The 19,527-nt window shown below is 44.8% G+C and overlaps 1 protein-coding gene across 2 annotated transcripts in view; it reads left to right on the forward strand.

Annotated features, from left to right (window-relative positions):
- LOC144770555 (protein lin-7 homolog B) overlaps positions 1 to 19,527 on the forward strand; it is a 493,355-nt gene that overhangs the window by 25,974 nt on the left and 447,854 nt on the right. Inside the window, exons 9-10 of one of the 2 annotated variants that reach the window (XM_078655163.1) lie at positions 88 to 175; positions 3,776 to 4,941. The exons of the other annotated variant lie outside the window; for it this stretch is intronic. Of the exons in view, the coding sequence (XP_078511289.1) occupies positions 88 to 175; positions 3,776 to 4,634 (947 nt within the window). The 3' untranslated portion in view covers positions 4,635 to 4,941. Of the gene's footprint in view, positions 1 to 87; positions 176 to 3,775; positions 4,942 to 19,527 lie in introns of those variants that run through there. 2 annotated transcript variants of the gene reach the window in all.

The following is a 19,527-nucleotide window of genomic DNA, read 5'->3' on the forward strand; positions in this document are numbered from 1 at the left end:
TATGTACCCCTTAGCACTGCGCCACCGGCGGGCCTACTAAGCGAACTTCTGTTGGCACAATGCTTACTTTTCGCCTTTGTTTTATAGGAGGCGGACTAGGTGGGACACGAAGAGGTGGTGCTGATGTTAACATAAGGCACTCCGGTCGAGATGACGCTTCTCGATATGATGAAAGGTAAGTCCTGTTATCCCTGCAAAAGAGTTTGTTGCACAAATGGTAACTAGAGTCGTCTGCCAGTAATGCACATGAGGCAACCAAACGAAGACTCATCTTGGCTCTTGTGAAAAACTGAAGTGTGGTCCGAAGTTTCAAAACAAGAATTTTCTTAAGTAAAACTACACTGAGCGTAATGGACACTACCTAGATCCTGTAGTATCTTATTGTGCTGAAATCCCAACTCGTTTTTGCCGCCTTGTGTTTAACAGTGTGTGCCATTTAGTTGTAGGATGCGGCCCTGTTGAGTCAGGATACCGAGGAAGGCTGGAAAGTTTTAGACTCTTACATTGAGTTGTTAAGCATGTCATCAAGGTTGTGTGGCTCTGCTTTGTGGATGCTGCTAGTTAAGGAAGCTGTTGACGTTCATAATAAAAGTACATCAAGGTGTAGCCATCCAGGTCTGCTCGCCGAAATGATTACGTGCATCTCCATGTTTGGCAGTAGTACGGATGATCTAAAATAGTAACTTTGTCAATATGATTTTCTATCAATATTTCTTACAAACCGAGATTAGATATGGAATGGAATTTGACTTGATAAGCCAGGCCCAGCAAAGGTCAGTAAAAAGCAAGAAAACTAAGCCATCTCATTTTAACTGGAAGCGAACCTATTGTCCGTATTGTAATAGTCAACCGCAGTGTCTAAAAAAGAAAAGCCTTGACCGCTGCACTCTAGTCGTTAAGGATTGAGTCTGTTAACACTTTAGTGGTTCATAGTGATTATATATTTTTTTATTTACGGTCTGCGAAATCTTTTTGGTAGGGCTGGATTGTAAACCTGGAACATAGATAAGCTATTTCTTTCTCTGCTGTAGAATATCCTTTAAGAGGGGTTGTCCTCAACATCCTGGCACTTCTGGTTAACTAGCGGTTCAACTGTACGAAGCAGGAAGCACCTAGTGACTACAGTAGTTTAACCAGCAGGGAAACTTGGTGTTCGGTTTTAACATACACTTCAAGTCTCTAGCTATTATAATGGTTAGCAAGAGTTCTTGAGTTGAGATGTTCTACCAGGCAATGGAGCCAGATTCTCTTGGATTACTAAATATTAGTCCTTCTGGGGTTTAGGGGGGACAGATGTAGGTATATGATGGATTGGCTTTGACAGTTACCTGCTCACAAAATGGCGAAATTACCACTTCACAGCCATAAGCGGGTCTTTGATCTTTTGGCCATCAGGACAGTGGAGGATTTTGTAGGTCCTGGGTGGTATATGGAAATATTCTCCTGAGAGCAAGGCTTTATTTTTTTAGGATTAGTACATTGCTCCTGGCAGGCACTGCCCTACTCCTCACGGAGGAAGGTAAACTTGGTGTCCACCAGTCATAGCAATGAGGCTTAATTCAGACCTTTTCATAGTGGTGTCAAAGGCAGGAAACCAGAGCTAACCAAGGTGCAGATGTAAAAAAACACCTCCTGTCTTTTGTAATAATAATACCATGTCCTGTGTGTTCGAAGTCTTTTAGATAAAGCAGTTTGAACTTTTGTGAATGCCAAGCTTAGTAGAGGGTCAGCGTTGCCCTGATGTTTGGCACCAGTGCAGCAAAGAAGTAGGAGGCGGAATTAAATCTCTGAGGGTTGGGCTAGTAAGAGCCTCATTCCTTCCCCCAGACTCCTGTAAAACAGAAGGGACAGGGATTGAGGTTTCTAGGAATACTTGTTGGAAAGTGGTTATTGGTACGGGCAAATGTTAGTCTGCCACTGGCAGTAACGGCACAAACACAGTAGAGGGCTCAGAATAGGTCTTAGAAAATTATTCCTATTCTCAACCCTTGGTAACGTTGCTGCGAGCAGGCTTAACTTCAGACAGGTTTGTAAAGCATTTAGAAACACTGATTCAGTAAATTTTAAGACTCAACACAAAATAAAAATCAAACACAAATTTATAAAAATAGAAAATATTTTGATCTTTTAAATGACACCAAAATAAATCCACTGTAGGGAGCCAGAGATATGAATGTTTTAAGATTAGTCACTTTCTAGTGCTTAGAAACCAACCATGCCCCTTTTAGTCATTTTGTTTGCTCCGACAGGGACACTTTCACCTTTATCAATTGTTTTGGAGAATTTCTCGCCACTCTTGGGCAGCCTCCTCCAGCAGGCTGGGTCCAATTAGAACAAAAACCTTACAAATCCACTGGTAGTACTCGAGGCTGGGGATTCTTTGTGGTGATGTCCAGGTGAGCTCTGTTAACCTGTTGCTTGCAGTCCACTCTTTAGTCCTTTTGAAGCAGGTTTGATGCACAGGGCTGTAGTTTCAAATGGTGCAAAAAGGTGCAGTCTTCAGATTCAGGCCTGTGGAAATGCACATAAAACTCTTTAGCGCAGACACTTCTGATTCTCTTAAGTTTCAAGTAACAGATCAGAGATGCACCGCCCCTCTCAGATACTTATTCAGTATTCTCTGGTTCCAAGCAGTGAGCTGCAGGGTCCCTCCCAAAACTCTGACCACTTCCTGCAAAATACTAACCTAGAAACCTCTATTCTTCCGAAACTCAATATGTCAGAATTTTCAGCAGGGAGTAAAGACCTGGCTAGACACACCCCTAGGATGGCTAGTTCCCCCTCCTTGCATTTTCGCATTCCTTCCTTAATCCTAGCATCTGGCTAGAGGAGAACAGGGGTCCTCCCCTTCTCTTGAAGTCCATGGTTTACGACTTCTCCCCCTGCTCTGGCATTCCTATGCCCAGCAACCTCTCCTCCTTGAGAGGCTTCCTAACACCAGGGGTCATTTATCACATCTTCAAAGCAGCCAGACTCACCCACTTATCTTTGACCAAGCAGGGCAGAGCAGTACAGGGTTGAATTTTGGCTTACAAAGTCTTATAACTTCTTGTCTGTACATTTTACAATACCATATTGTTGGATTTATCATTACCATTCTACTGAGTCCTTTAATTCTAGGTTTACAGCTTTTCTTTCTCCAGTTATTAACTAATAACCTTTCCCAATGTTAACCTATGGCACGGGATTTGCAATGGAAAAGTGACTTGGGCCAATTTTCCACCACCAGGGCTTATAAAAACCTCTTTTAGAAGTATGCCGCATTTATCTATAAGACCCCCACTCCAGGTACACCTAGGTGAGAATTTAGGGGTTCTAAATATGTAAAAATATTGCAGTTCCTACCAACAAAGTCGATTTTGGGCAGCTCTTTATCACAATGTGGGGAGTGAAATGTGCAATTTCACGTTACCCAGGGCATATAAAAGTCATTTTATATGATAGGTTACCTTTAATCAAGGCACAGCTAGACAGAAGGCAAGTTATCGGACGTAGGCCTACATAAATAATGACCAGTCGCGTATTTTAAAGAGCACCTCAAGCATTGAGGTTTTGGCATAAGATTTGAGAGCTTAAGGTGTTATATTGCACAAAGTTCAGGAAGCATTGTCTGATGTCCTATATGCCACATTTATTCAAACAAATGTTTCTTTTTGGAGATTGTTATATTCTTCAGTGGTTGACCAGTGCTGTAGTTGTCCATAGGCAGGTCTGTTCTGTGTCTGTACAATGCTTTTGTGGAATGTCCTCCTTAATCTGGTCTGTCTTTTATTAGGGATCGAGAGAGGGAGAGAGGGGAGAGAGATCGAGAGCGGCCAGGCATCGTCGAGCGTAGCCGTGACCGAGATAAGGAGCGCGAGCGCCGAAGAACTCGCTCACGAGAACGCCGACGAAGGACCCGCAGTCGGGAGAAGGAAGAACCTCGCAAGCGCAGCCGGGAAAAGAGCAGAGATAAGGATAAGGATAAGGATAAAGATAAAGATATTAAAGATAAGGATAAAGACAGAGACCGAAAGCGCAGGAGTCGCAGCAGAGATCGCAAGCGAGAAAGAGGAGACCGTGACAAGATTGTGAAGGAAGAGCGATTGGATGGAGAGTTATCTGAAGTGGGCGATGCTCCCCCTGAAGAGGTGCCCATTACAGAGATTGGGGTGGATGGCTTAGAATTGAAGGCTCCTTCTGAAGAGAAGTCTAGAGAGCGCGACAGGGAGCGGGATAGGGACAAAGAGAGGGAGCGAGACCGGGACAGGCGACGTAGCCACCGTGAAAGGGACAGAGACAAAGACAAAGACAAGGATAAGGACAAGGATAAGGATAAAGACAAGGACAAGGACAAAGACAAGGATAAGGATAAAGATAGAGACCGGGATCGAGACCGGGATCGGGACCGGAGACGTGACAGAGACCGAGATAGGGACAGGGAGCACAGAAGGGAGCGAGATCGGGGTGACCGTGTGGTGATTAAGATAGAGAGGGAGGATGAAGAGGAGGTGGCGGTTCCGGACAATGGGTTGACCATGGAACAGTTGGAAGAAGCAAGCCAGGACATGTTCATGGACCAGGAATCCATGCAGTCTGGAGACGGTTATCTGCTGCCAGAGAATGGCTTCCCAATGGAGCCACCTGTCGAGTGATCTCTCTATTTCACTGCTGCCCATTGGACTTACTCTGTTGCAGCTGGACCAATCTATGCTTGCCCAAGCCTTTCCATAGGAACAGTCCTTGCTTACAATTAAATTGTAAAAAGGATTCCTTGTGGATTTCCTAAAGGACTCTCCAATGTTCAAATTGAAGTTCAAATGGATTATGGTATGCATTTTTTTTATTTAGGTGGGTATGTTTTTATTTCTGTAGCTTATTAAAGTCCATCCTTCACTCTATTGTAAAGTTATATTGTTTCTTAATGTTTTGTGCAAAATAAACACATTTTAATGTTTTGCAGCCGTTGTGGTGAGTCTGAATTGCACCCTCAATTTTTTGCTTGCATATGTGCTGTTTGGGTGTGAAAAAAAGTAAGCAGAGAGTCCTTAAATGTTGCCAGTTTCTAGTACAAACAAATTGACAACCTCTCAGAAAAGAAGTTTCCTCCTGCAACTTCAAACCATCGTCCCCCTAAAATGCTATTTCGTCAGACTTCCAGCACCATTCCCAGGCCTTCCTGTTCAGAGGTGGAAAAGGTTCCTTGAAGTTCATTTTAACCCTTTGACTGTTAGACCTCCCAATTCCCGCTGCTCCTTCCCCTGTGCGAAGTCATTTTTTGGCTATTTGGGGTAGTTTACACTTGGGCCCCTGTAACTTTTTTTCCACATAAGGTATCAATGCTAAATTTGCATCCTTTTCTTCCAACATCCTGAGGATTTTGAAGGTACCCAGGGTTTGTGGATTCACTTGGAAGAGACTCAGAAATTAGCCAAAAGACAGCCACATTTTTTTTGTTTTTGTGGGGGAAAATGGGGGTAAAGTGATGTAAAAAAAAAAAAAGCGTCTGTTTTTTCCCCCCCCAAGCAATTGGTATCAACAAAGGGTTTGTGGTGCTGAAATCGCCAGCTTTCAAGGACATGCAGAATTTACCATAAACCCCACATTTTCTACAGTTTTTTTATTTTACTGGGACATAGCTTATTTGTATACCCTTTTTTTTGTGCTTTCAACCTCCTACCAGTTAGTGGTTGAAATCGGTGTGAAAGCAATATTGGATCCTGGAAAGCTCTACATTTCAGAAAAGACACAATTCTGAATTTAGCAACCGGTATTTTGTGTAGACCCTTCAAGGTTTTCCTATAGGAACAGTTGACATAAAATATTGAAATTGAGTTGAGAAAAATAGTTTGTGCCAACGGTTTAATGTCACTTCAAACTATGACAAATTTTTGAAAGCAATATAGTGTTACTTCTGTTGGGCCCTTCTGGTTGTGGTGATGTATAAGATTTGTAGGTTTACCAAGAACCAGGGGTACCCGGAGCCAATAGCTGACCTGCGCCTTGCTTTGGGTTCATTGTGTACCGGGTATGTAGCAATTCATTTTGGTAAAATAGTGAAAAACTTATCATGGACACGTATGTATTGGAACAAAATCCAGTTTAGAGCAGTAGTTCTTTGCACATCTCCAAAATTGTGGGTACCCATATCAGCATGTGAATTAGAGAATATTTTTCACACATTGTCTTGCATCTGAAGGGCAGAATGCATAGAAAGTCAATGGGTAATAGTTCTACAATTGTGTTTCAATAAGTCTCATGATAAAAATGGTACCTCATTAATGTGGTTAGGCCTAGTGCCTGTGACAGGAAACTGCCCGAAACGCAACATGGACATATCAAATTTTTTAGTAAGAACGGGCCCTTTGTTTGCAGTGTGCCTAGCTTGGATTTTGGACCCTAGCTCCCCCGGTACATGGGGAAACCTAGCAAACCTATACATTTTTTAAAACTAGACACTGGGGAATCCAGGATGGGGTGACTTGTGTGGCGCTCACCAGGGTCTATTATCCAGAATCCCTTGAAACCTCAAACTTTGTATTTAAAAAAAATTGGTTCAAATCTGTGATGGAAAGTTATGGAATCTGCAGGGAGCCACACATTTCCACCCAACCAGCATTACCCATAGTCTCATGATAACCAATGGTACCTCACTTATGTGGGTAGGACTAGTGCCCGCAACAGGAAACACCTCAAAACGTACTGTGGAGACTTCAAAATGATCTATTGCAAATCTACCTTGTTTTGTGAGGGAGTCGCCTGTATTTTTGGTCCCAGGCTCATGGGCCATCTATGGAATACCACCAAACCTTTCTGAAAACTAGACACTAGGGGAGTCCATGGAGGATCGGCTTGCGTGGATCTCCCAAAAAACAGGCGACTCCCTCGCAAGACCAAGTAGTTTTACGATCAATAATTTTAAAGTCTCCACAGTACGTTTTGGGCCACTTCCTGTTGTGGGCACTAGGTCTATCCACAAGTGTGGAACCATTTTTATCGAGAAACCTGGGGCAACGCTGGGTGCTAGGACGTTTGTGGAAGACCAGGGATCCCACCATTTACCCACACAGAAAAGAGGAAAAATTGATTTTGGGAGCTAAATTTGAAAAACCAGGTCGTTTGTGATGGGGAATCTGTGTATTTGGTCTTGGGCTTCCAGACCTCTAGGGGAACCTAAAAAGAAATTTATGAAAACTGGACACCCATGGGAGTCGAGGGAGCTGTGGCTTGCGTTGATTTATTTTTTTCCACCCCGCCCCCAACATTTTCCTCAAATTTAGCTAAAAAGTCAAATCTTGCCCATCCTTTTCAGATGACAATGTGAGGTTTGCGCAACTAATCACAAGGGCTGCACAGTATCATGGTGTACAATTGCACTCTAATCCCTTAGAGCAGGGGTCGTTAAACTGGGGACCGAGCCTGCCAGCGGGGCCGTGGAGTGAAACAAAGGGTCGTGCATTCCCACTTCTGCCCAGGACCAAGGGTTTCAGCCTGCTCCGCCCCCGTGTCTCTTAGCAAGGGCTGCTGCAGTGCAATTTGAGCTGCTAGGGGCTCGGCAGGGCAGTGTCTGCAGTCTTAACTCCAGCAGGCCAGAGTTCTTCACAGGTCTTTAAAGACCATTTGTATATTTATATGCCTTTGTAAACTGGTTACATAGGCTTAGTTTCTTTCTGGTTCCAGTACCACCTGGGCCCCCATTCTGCCTATTCCTTACATTTGTATTTTACATTTACTGCTGTAGTGTGAGAATGCATTTCATGAAAAGGAACAAAGTAGGGTTACCAAAAGAAAAATGCCTGCTGTGTTTTTAGGTCTCGCCTATTCCATTCAGCAGGAATGAATATGCGAGTCTAATGCCGCTAAACCAAGACTTGCACCCAAGGCTCTCAAAAGCGGATTTCCAACAGTTCATGAGAATCACGTGACCACAAGCACGCGCATTTCCCCACATGAAAGGCATCAGCCTCCCTCCCTCCCAGTTCTCCTCCCCCAATTATTCACTTCACTTTTCACGGACAAAGGCTGTGACTCCTAATTAACACACACTTCTTTCACGGCCGCGAGGCCGTGCTTCAAAGGGATCCGCTCCCCCGCCCCTAAAAGCTTCTTTCGGCGATGTTCTTTCATTGCTCTTGTTTGGATGGCATTTATGTTACGGCCGCCTTACTTTCCTTTCCTTTCAGTCATTGCTTCTATATTTCTGCCTTTCCCCCTCCCTCCTCGCGATAGCGGGCGCCTTATCTTTGCTTTCCGTCGCTGCTTCTATATTTCTGGCTATCCCCTTCTCTCCTCGCGATAGGAGCCCTCCCCCCACCCTCCGAGGACAAACGCAACTGTGGGTTTCTCGGTACACGTTGGAGAGCTGACACCCAGACCCTCTCAAAAGTGTAGCTGACTCCGAACCACTTGAATGCTCCTACTTGGAAGTGACTGAAGAACATAGAAACGGAAGTTGAATGCGTAGTTCGGACGATTGGTATGCTACTGCTAGTCCATACAGCAAGTAGATTTGTCCTTGGAGGAAGAAAGAAAGCTGATGCGTTTGTTGGGCTGTTATTTTATATTCCACATGTGCGTTTAAAGCATGCATATGCCTTCAAAATAGCACAGTCTATCGGCCATATCAGTTTGCTTATTTTGTTTTTATTCCTTAAAAGAAAAATCATGCTTTACAAGATCCGCTTTAATGTACAGCTTGTTCTTATCTCTCTCCTACTGCCTGATTTTTCTCACCCGCTCTTAGTCCCTCTCCCAGTCATCCTCGTTCTCCTGAACAGTCTTTAGATCTCCCACCCACTTTCTTCACTTGTTGAGCCTGCCTCACCCGTACTTGTTTCAGGAGTGGTTGCATGCACGGAAGTGGGTGGAGGACAGGAGAAACGGATACTATGAGCATGGTTGCCATTTCTGCCTTTTTGAAGGGGGCTCTCCCTCTTTAACCACCAGTGCCTCTCGGTCCTTCTTTTTCCCCTGTCTCCACTGACTCTTTCCTCCTCACCCCCTGTGTGTAGCTCATTTCTTTTCATGTCACTGCACTCCACTAAAGTGCTATAGAGTAGCCTTTCGGAAGTGTGAGCGTTATAGAGACTATCACCATTACCAGACTTAAAGATAGGAGTACAGTGGCAAAGGGAACAAGCATTTGCAATGCAATAGGACTCGCATTTGCGAGAGTTTGAGCTATTGGCATTGTAAACGACAATGCAGTTTTTATACGTTTGAAAACCTGCAAGCTGTGCGTAAACAAGCACTTTGTACTTATAGTCCTTGCCTATAAGAAGCAAAGCTGGCAGTCTCTTTTACTGACCGCCTTGCTTCTCGCAATGACTATACGTACAAAGTGCGTGTTTATGCACCGCTTGTAGGTTTTCAAAACAAATGAATAAAAGGCATTGTCATTTACAATGCCAATAGCTCCAACTCTCAAAAATGCGAGACCTATTGCATTGTAAATGCGTGTTTTAAAGAGCATGCAAAGACCTTGATACTAAATAGTGTTATAAATAAAAAAAAGTATGTTCATTTGTAATGTGACTTTTTGGTCTTTGTTCTCTTTAATTATCAGTCATGGATCATTGAGGCAGCCCTAGAACACAATTAAAAGTGCATTCTATTTATATTTGCTGTTCAAAGTATGCACAGATAAGTGCAGAGAATATGCTTTAGGTGCCTATTCATTTTTGTACTGTCTGGGACATCAAAATAATGAGCTGGCAACCCTAACCATAGGACTGTAAGTTTGTTGTAGGATCAGCACATTATTTATTTCCTCCACCCTTGATCTCTGATTAATGATATAATAGCAATAGTTTACCGTAGCATGTTATTGACGGCAGCGTAGGGTTTCAGATCGAAGTTACTTAGTGTCTGGGAATGCACCCTTCATTCAGACAACTCGTGCCTCATTCTCGCACTTCACTTTCACGCTCACCTTGCACTCAAAGCGATCATACTGCAGTTACTGATCACAATGCACTTGCACCATTCACCCGCTCACCCTGCACTCACAATGCACTTTCACTGTTCACCCTATACCTCACCCTGCGGTCTCCTGAACCCACTACTCACCCTGCACTCATGTGACACTTCACTCACCTGTCCCCCTCACTCCTCCATCTGCAATCTCATTGAAATAAGCCACTCATACATGCATTTATCCCATTCTGAGTTTACATCCGCACCCCAAATTCATATGGCCACCTCACTCACCCTGCAGTCACTCCTCTTACCTACTCTCACTGTTGCATCGCTCACTGTGCACTCACATGGGCCCTCTTGGCACTCACAGTGCAGAGGGTTGATGTGCCTGCTACAATGAATATGTACCATGCAGATCACAGAAATGAGTGCGAGTAAACGGAGTAGTGCTATAAAAAAATGAAATGTTTGTCAGAAAGGTGCTACAGAGAGAGACAAGGTGTTTTTCGTTGGTGAGGGAATTCATGGAGGAGGAAACAGGGGTCGGGGCACCAAAAAAGACTTGCACCGTGTGCGACCAGTGCTAGGGCTAGCCTGGCTGGGAGTGTTCACTCACCCCTGCCACCCTCAAGTTCTTGTCTGGTGGCTCTCTTGCTTCTGCCTATTTACATTTGTAGTGCGCTACTGTTACCAAAAGATGTCCTGGAGCTAATAACCATCTGCTGTCTGAGGGCAAATGAGAAACTCGCAGAAGGTAAAAGTACCAGCCAAATGGGGTAACCTACAGAGCATAGAGAGAGGTTTTGTTCGAGGCATATGAGCTGCAGATTCTACACCTTGCATTAGATCGCCCCCCTGGTGTTGGGCTCGGATGATTGCATGTTGTTGTCGCCTTGAAGCTTTTGTAGTCACGAGATAGGCGACTCCTCCCTTGGACGATGGTGCGCATGGGCATCGGCTCCATCCTTGGATTGTTTTTTTCCGCCACTGGGTTCGGATGAAATTTTTCCGCTCCGGCTCTATCTACTTTTCAAGTACTCCGAAGCACAAAAACGTATTTAAACTTCACCTAACTACTTTCGATATCAACAAACATTGTATCGACTGGGCCTATCCACGCCCTGAGGCCTACCCCTCATGGAAAGGACGCAGTTCAAAAAATGCCCAGAGTATGGAGCAAAGTTTCCATGCAGTGACCATCACGAGGTCTGTAACCTGTGCTTCTCGCCAGAACACGACGAATCCAGCTGCACAGCCTGCACGTCCTTTCGATCCAAGAAAACTATCAGAGATTGGAGGGCCCGTCGACATGACATGCAGAGATCCGCTCCGGAACCAGTGGATATCTTGGAGGAGGTTCCGCTTGTTCCAGAAGAAGATTCTGATCTCCAAATAGTCATATCAGAGGCAGACGACTCAGATGACTCCATACCATTGGGTCAGCGCGTGAGTACTTCTGCTCCTGCACCACACACAGCGCCCAAATTGAAGGCAAATGTCAAACCGCCTCCGGGGCCCAGTCGCGACCGAAAGAACACCTTGAAAGCCCTGCGATCGAGCCCGGCTCTGAAGAAAATAATTAAGCCTTCCGGTAGGTCCTTGCCGAGCAAGCTGCACGTGCCGATCCCACCAGCTCCATCGGCACCGAAACCCAAAGAAGTCTCGGCTCCGAAACAGACTTCTAAAGACAAAACGCAGCCAGCGTCGAACGCCTCGAAGCAGACGAGACCAGCTTCCACTCCGAAGCGATTGTCTTCGGTACTGAAACCTAAAAGGCCTGATTCCGATGCGCCCAAGCCCTCAAAACGGCCTACGACACCGAAAACAACACTGTCGGTGCCGAAAACTACGCCAAAGGACACTTAACACCTAAGGCTAAAGACAAGCAGCAACCTCGTCTGGAACCGAAAAGATTGGCGCTGACAAGTGTTCCACAAGGAAGAGAACTTTCCAACCTGATTCTCTACAAAAGAAGATCTACATTGACCCAGAAACAGGTCATGTATCCACCACACCTCACAAGAAGAGGAAAGCAGGCAAAGCACTTACACCTGTAGTGCCTGCCAAGAAGTAGGACTCTGCCACTTCTCCCATGCACCCATCTTCTCCTATACTTCCTTCTCCTTCATCTCCTCTTAACATTTCACCACAGGTTTCTCCTCCACATTCACCACAAAATGATGAGTATAGTCTAGGGAGAGGGATAGACCCAGATGAGCCTTTCCCATACCCTATAGATGATAAAGACTGGGAGTACCCAAACCCACAGGATGTACCAGATATTCCTGATCAACAGTCCTATCCATCAAAACCTTCTCCCCCAGAAGATAACATTAGTTTTGGGTTCTTGTTAAACAGAGCTGCTATTTACCAAGGGGTCACTATGCATTCTGATGAAGCAGAGGAAGATTTTCTGTTATGTACATTTGAACAATCGCAAAAGTCTGTTCAAATTCTTCCTATGATTAAAGGGGTCATTAAACATGCTCCAGAGGTATTCAAAGACCCTTTACGTGCTAGGATCCTAAAACCTAGAATAGAGAAAAAAATACAGGCCTGCACCTGGGGATCCGGCCTACATTAAAGGTCAACTACCATTAGGTTTACTAGTTGTATCAAATTCTAGGAAAAGGTCAAATTCACAGATGTCCGGTGAAGCACCCCCACCAGTTAAAGAATATGAGGTGATAGATGCTTCAGGCAAAAGAATAGCGTTGCAATCTACTAACATGGCGTATAGCTAATATGCACTCGTTTTTGCTGATGTTTTTTTTTAGTTTTCGTGGTTGCTTTTACTAAGGGCGCCACTCAGCACTGGCAGCATTGTTTGGCAGAGCAGCGCGCTCTTCACAGGCAGGCTCTCCCTGTTAGTGCACTTCATAGAGTTTCTTGTTGCTCAAATGGGTGTCATTTCTGATATTTATATGTTTCTCCATATGTTTCATGCTTGATTTTTGCTTCCGATAAAGTGTCACTCATAGTTGTTGAAGTGTCACTCGAAATTACAATGAAATTATGAAAATGTGACACATAGCAATTTGTGGCGTTTGAGGCTATGAGGGAGGGTGGGGTAGACTCTGGCCTTTTGTTTTAGTATTGCTGTTAATCAGAGCCCCTTCACAGGCTCTGATTAACAGTAATACTTAAACAAAAGGCCAGAGTCTTCCCCGCACTTTCCTAACAAAAGCGTAGGCAGTTTCCAAACACACGCTGTGTTTGGAAACTGTCTACTCTTTTGTTAGGAAAGCGCGGGGAAGACGCTGGCCTTTTGTTTAAGTATTATTGTTAATCGGAGCCCGGAAAGGGGCTACGATTAACAGCAATACTTAAACAAAAGGCCAGAGTCTACCCCGCCCTCCCTCATAGCCTCAAGCGCCTCAAGCCCTCCCACCCCCCACCTCCTTACCTGCACGCCTCACGACCGCTCCACTTCATTCGCGCCGCTCTCTTTCAAAGTGGCCGGCGGCTCGGCTTCCTGACCGTGTGCGCGCGCTCCACCCTAGGTGGTGCGCGGTGAGGTCAGGAGCGGTGCGCGCGCGCCTTAGAGGGAACGGTGCCTGCAACCCTCTCATATACATCAGTATCCAGGAGCTACAATAAACACGTCTACAGCTCTAGCGTATCCCAGCCCAGCAAGGATACAGAGTATTCAGGCCTTATTCACAGTCTTCCAACATCAACAATCTCCAAGCCAGAGTGTTCATGAGACTAATAGGCATGATGGCATATTGCATCTTCATCGTACCATATGCAAGACTGCAGATGCGTCCGTTACAGGAATGTCTAGCACAACAGTTGAATCAGGCTCAAGGGCAACAAACAGACATGGTGTTGGTAGACAGCTGCACACATCGCTCTCTGCAGTGGTGGAACACCAAAAACTTGACAAAAGGGCGGCCGTTCCTCGAACCTGTTCCACAAATAGTACTCGCAGCAGACACATCTCTCACAGAATGGGGAGCCCATCTCCTACATCATACAACTCAAGGGCAATGGACCATTCAACAAAGTTTCCATATCAACCATCTTGCTGCTTGCAATATTCTTAGCACTCAAAACATTCCAAGTACAAATACAAAGCGGTCTTAATCCGGACGAACAACATGACAGCTATGTATTATATACATAAATGGGTGGGTCACACTCTACAACTGTCCCAGCTTGCACAGAACATTTGGAGATGGGCCATTCCACAAAATATATATCTGCTAGCGGAGCACTTTCCAGGAGTTCACAATCAGATCGCAGATCTGTTGAGTCGGTAGACACAACAAATTCACGAATGGGAACTACATTCGCAAGTTTTTCAACCATTCTTTCACAAGTGGTGTCATCCTCACACATGAAAATGCAAAATTCCTAACCTTCGCTGCCAGGTTTCCACACCTGCTGTCCAAGGGCAATGCGATATGGATGAACTGGTCAGGCAGATTTGCATACACTTTTCCGCCACTACCACTAATGCCACTAATAGTACACCAGCTCAGACAAGTCTCAAATTAATCCTGGTAGCTCCCACATGGGCATGCCAACCATGGTTCACCACACTGCTAGAACTGTCTCTAGTTCCACACCAAAAGCTACTTCTCACACCATCCCTGCTAACGCAGAACCATGGAAACATCAGACATCCAGACCCAAATCGACTGAATCTGGCTCCTGAAGTCTTAGTTTAGTTATCCTAACCTACCATCAGACTGTATGAACATCATTAAAGAGGCCAGGAGACCTACTACCAGAGCTTGCTACGCTGCTAAATGGAAGAGATTTGACATTTATTGCAACAATAACCAAATTGATCCCCTGGCTGCTTCTATCCAGAATATCATTTGCTACCATCTGCATTTACAAAGATGTAACGTAGCATATTGATCTATATGCCTACATCTTGCATCAATTGCAGCATATTTACCAAACAGACAACATCTGTCTCTTTTTAGAGTGCCTGCTATTAAAGCATTTATGGAATGATTAAAGAGAATCATTCCCCCCAGGTTACCACCTTCTCCAGTGTGGAACCTAAACGTTGTTCTTACAAGGTTCATGGGACCACCTTTTGAACCTTTGCACAAATGTGAACTGCAATTCCTCACATGGAAAACAGCTTTCCTTATTGCTATTACCTCTCGTAGGAGAGTAAGTGAGATTCAAGCTGTCGCAATACAAAAACCATTCTTACAACTACATCGCAACAAGGTGGTTCTAAGAACTAATCCTAAATTCCTTCCAAAAGTCATTACTACTTTTCATTTAAACCAATCTGTAGTCACCTGTGTGTTTCCAAAACCCTGACTAGCAGAAAGAGCTCTACACACACTAGATGTTAAAAGAGCTCTTCTCTACTATATAGATAGGACTAAATCTTTTTGTAAAACAAAACAATTGTTTGTATCTTTCTCTCTACCTCTCTACTTCATAAAGGCAACCCCATCTCTAAAGCTGGAATTGCAAGGTGGATTGTAAAAAGTATACAAATATGCTATCAAAAAGCAAAGCGTACATTAACAGTTCCTCCTAGAGCGCACTCCACATGCAAACTAAGAGCCTCTATGGCTTTCTTAGGGAACATCCCGCTTGAAGACATATGCAAGGCAGCAACATGGTCTTCAACACACACCTTCATTAAACACTACTGTGTTGATGTGCGAGCAAAGCATCAAGCTGCAGTAGGCATCGTCCAAGGGAGGAGTCACCCATCTCGTGACTACAAAAGACTTCTTCCAAGATGATGACAACATGCAATCATCCAAGCCCAACACCAGGTGGTGATCTAATGCAAAGTGCAGTATTCTGCAGCTCTACATGCCAAGAACAGATGCATACTGGCAAGTAGCATTTTCCTTGTATCTTCTTAAAGGATAATAGATTCTTGGTGGAGCAAAGCAAAGGAGGGTGCAAGTTCCATAACTGTGAGGTCTGCACCAAAACAGCCAGACAGACAACTCATGCCTTCTTGAATTAGGGAACAATAAGCAGAGTGGCACAGGCCGAGAGGAGCATACGGGTCCGACCCATATGCTTGGTGAGGAGAAATGAGAGAGGACAGGCAGGGAGTGAGAAATTTCAATTGAAGAGGTCAGGGATGAGGAGAAATTTGAAGTGCCGAAGAGAAGTGTGGACACTCAAGAAGTGAGTGTGAGCCACAGGTGAGGGCTTCTGTTAGAACAAAGGGGAGATTTGAAAGATGAATGTGGGACTGGAGAGGTGTAAGATACAAATGGACAAACATTTGAATGGAGAGACTAGAGGTGAATGAGAAGTGCTGAGTGGCACGGGAGGGGACTGTGCCAGAGAGGCAATTACATAAATGCGAGAGACTGTTAGAAATGAGGGCAGTGAAAAGACAAAATGGCAAGAGGTGATACAAGGTGAAGAGAGAGGTTGAATGGGGAGTGTTTAGAAGTTGTAAAAAGTGGTGAAAGAAAATGGCCTGCAAAGTGAGAGAGGGATCCTGGGTTGAGAGAGGAGAGCGGGATGGAAGGGAGGGGGAGAGAGGAAAGTGGCATGGGTAAACTACTTAGCTCTGCACAAGACCCCCAGATTTTTTTTAAGGGACCCCTGCTGAGCTTTTAATGTGGCAGCATGTATTCCTGCGCAGTGGAAGGCCCTTCACAAAGGTTGACTAGACATCTGATGTTAATTGCTGTATTTTGGTTATAAACCGGTACTTATGGGGTGAAATATTTCCTCAGTGTTACGGAGTGTAAAGCATGTAATAATAATGAAGCAATGCTATCCCAAAATACGCGGCATCACATAACTTTATTTACATATTCTTCCCATACAATTTAGTCAAGACTTGTGTAATTTGGTCCTCACCTGTCTCATAATTCCAGTAGCCCTGCCTACAGTTCATTACGCCTCAAAATGTGGCCGGGGGGGGGGGGGTTCTCGGCATTCAAAAGTTTGAAGACCTCTGCCTTAGAGGAAGACTTCTTATTAGAAATTCTCGCTCCGCCACAAAAGTCCACATACACCCTACCAATGTTGAAGGGATTGCTTAGACACAAACCAGATGTATTTAAAGACCCGTTGTTTAATTTTTATTTATTTATTTAAACATTGAAGGGCTTGCTTAAACACACACCAGATTAGTTTAAAGACCCCGTCAGAGCCAGGGTTCTTAACCCTTGAATAGATTAAAAAAAATAAGGTAGCTCCCAATGACCCAATATACATCAAAGGTCAGGTCCCTCTAGACTCTGGTGGTGTCTAATGCACTTAAAAGGGCCAATTCACGTACAACAGTAAACACACTACTTCCTGACAAGGAATAGAAACCTTTAGACACATCCGGAAAACGTATTGCGTCACAAGCTGCAAATTATTGGAGAATTTCCTACACCCAAGCTTTGCTGGCAATAAATGACAGGGCTCACTGTGATGAACTTGAAAAGCTTATCCAGCATCTCCCAGACCAAGATAAGGACCAAGCAAATGACCTGATACAAGAAGGTAAAGCAATTACAAATACATCCATTAAGTGTGCTCTTGATGCAGCTGATTCCGCATCTCGTGCACTTAATACCGGCGTTCCATTACGCAGACACGCTTGGCTGTGGATATCTGTTTCAAACAAGAGGTGCAAACCAGTTTTCTCAAAAAGCCTTTTGACCAGGAACATCTTTGGACCTACAATCAACACATCTTTAGAAAAGATGAAAAAAGATAGACTGCAAAATCTATGGGGTCCTTGCAATTGCCTTCCCAGAGCGGTTCTTTTTGTTGCTCCTTTTAATAGGGAATGCTCCAAAACCAATGCATCAGAGCAGCCAGCCTTCTTCATCTTACAAAAGCTCCAATCAAAGTCCCTTTTCCAAAGGATCTTTTAGAGGAGGATACAGGGGTAACAACAATAAGGGAAGAGGACGCGGTAACACCCGCACCTCCTCTACCACCAAGTAATGACTTCCCTCCACTTCCCCACGATCACTCCACACCAGTCAGGGGATGCCTATTACAGTTCCTACCTGTCTGAAATTCCATCACCACAGACCAGTGGGTAAGACAAATATACAGTATGGTTACTGCCTGGAACGCACCTCCAATCCTCCACATATCCCTCCCAAACACAGCCCACTGTCCATGGAACATTTGAGCATTTTAAAACTAGAGGTTCTCTTACACAAAAAACGCAATAGAACCAATCCCCATGCATCATCAGGGCACAGGGGTGTACTCGCTCTTATTTCTAATCCCCCCCCCCAAAAGGACGGCTCTCTCAGACAAATACTGGACCTCAGACCCCTAAACCGTTCTATTCAATCAGACCACTTCCACATGGTCACTCTCCAATGGGTGCTCACACTACTTCAACAAGGCGACTTCCTCTCCACTTTGGATCTAAAGGACTCCTACTTTCGTATTCCTATTCATCCTTCTTACAAAAAAGACCTCTGATTCATAGTGGACGGTCAACCCTATCAATTCAAAGTCTTCCCATTCGGAGTGACCACAGGATCCAGAGTCTATACCAAATGCCTTGCAGTGGTGGCAGCTCACTTAGGAAGGCAACACATTCACATGTTCCCTTATTTGGACGGCTAGCTCATAAAAGCCAACTCTCACAGCTCTTGTGTACAACACACACACACACACAACTATTCAATTACTTCACGACTTTGGGGTTCACAGTAACCCTCACCAAGTCTCACCTTCAATCATCCAAAATACAACAGTATCTAGGGGCCACTTTAGACACCTCAAAGGTCCTAGCATACCCCAATCCAGTCAGGATCTCCACCATGCAGGCTCTAATATCCTGATTTCAGCCTCAACGCTCATTGCCAGCTCAAGTCTTCATGCAGCTAATTGGAATGATGGCATCTTGCATCCTCATAGTCCCTTCTGCAAGACTCTAGATACAGCCATTACAGGAATGTTTGGCACATCAGTGGAACCAGGCTCAAGGTCAGTTGACCGATCTGGTGTTGGTAGACAGCCGCACACTTCGCTATCTGCAGTGGTGGAACACAGAAAACCAGTACAAAGGGCGGCCGATCCTCGACACGATTCCGCAGATAGTGCTAACCCCGATGCATCGCTCACCGGCTGGGGAGCTCATCTACAAAACCAAACCATCCAGGGCTTGTGGACCCATCAACAAAAGCTTCCCATAAATCACCTGGAGTTACTAGCAATCTTTCTAGCACTAAAGTCTTTTCAACTCTTGCTAGTAGGCTAAGCTGTCTTCGTACGTACAGACCACATGACAGCAATGTACCACATACAAAAACGGGGGGACACTTTCTCTCCAGCTTTCACTTGTGCAAAGCATATAGAGGTGGGCTATTCCTCTAAACATATACCTCCTCGCGCAACATCTTCCCCCTGGGAGTACACCATTAGATTGCGGATCTGCTCAGTTGTGAAACGCAGTAGTTCTTCTTTCGTGCTTTCACATGTGGGGCTACCCAGAAATAGACCTGTTCACCACACACCAAAACGCAAAATGCCCAAGCTTCGCCTCCAGATATCCACACCCATTGTCCAAAGGCAATGCCCTATGGATGAACTGGTCTAGCAAATTTGTATATGCTTTTCCACTTCTCCCCCTCATTCCGCTAGTGGTTCGAAAGCTCAAACAACACTCCCTCCCAATTATCCTTATTGCTCCAACATGGGCACCCC

The sequence above is a fragment of the Lissotriton helveticus genome, chromosome 7, assembly GCF_964261635.1.
Source record: "Lissotriton helveticus chromosome 7, aLisHel1.1, whole genome shotgun sequence".
Taxonomy (NCBI): Eukaryota; Metazoa; Chordata; class Amphibia; order Caudata; family Salamandridae; genus Lissotriton; species Lissotriton helveticus.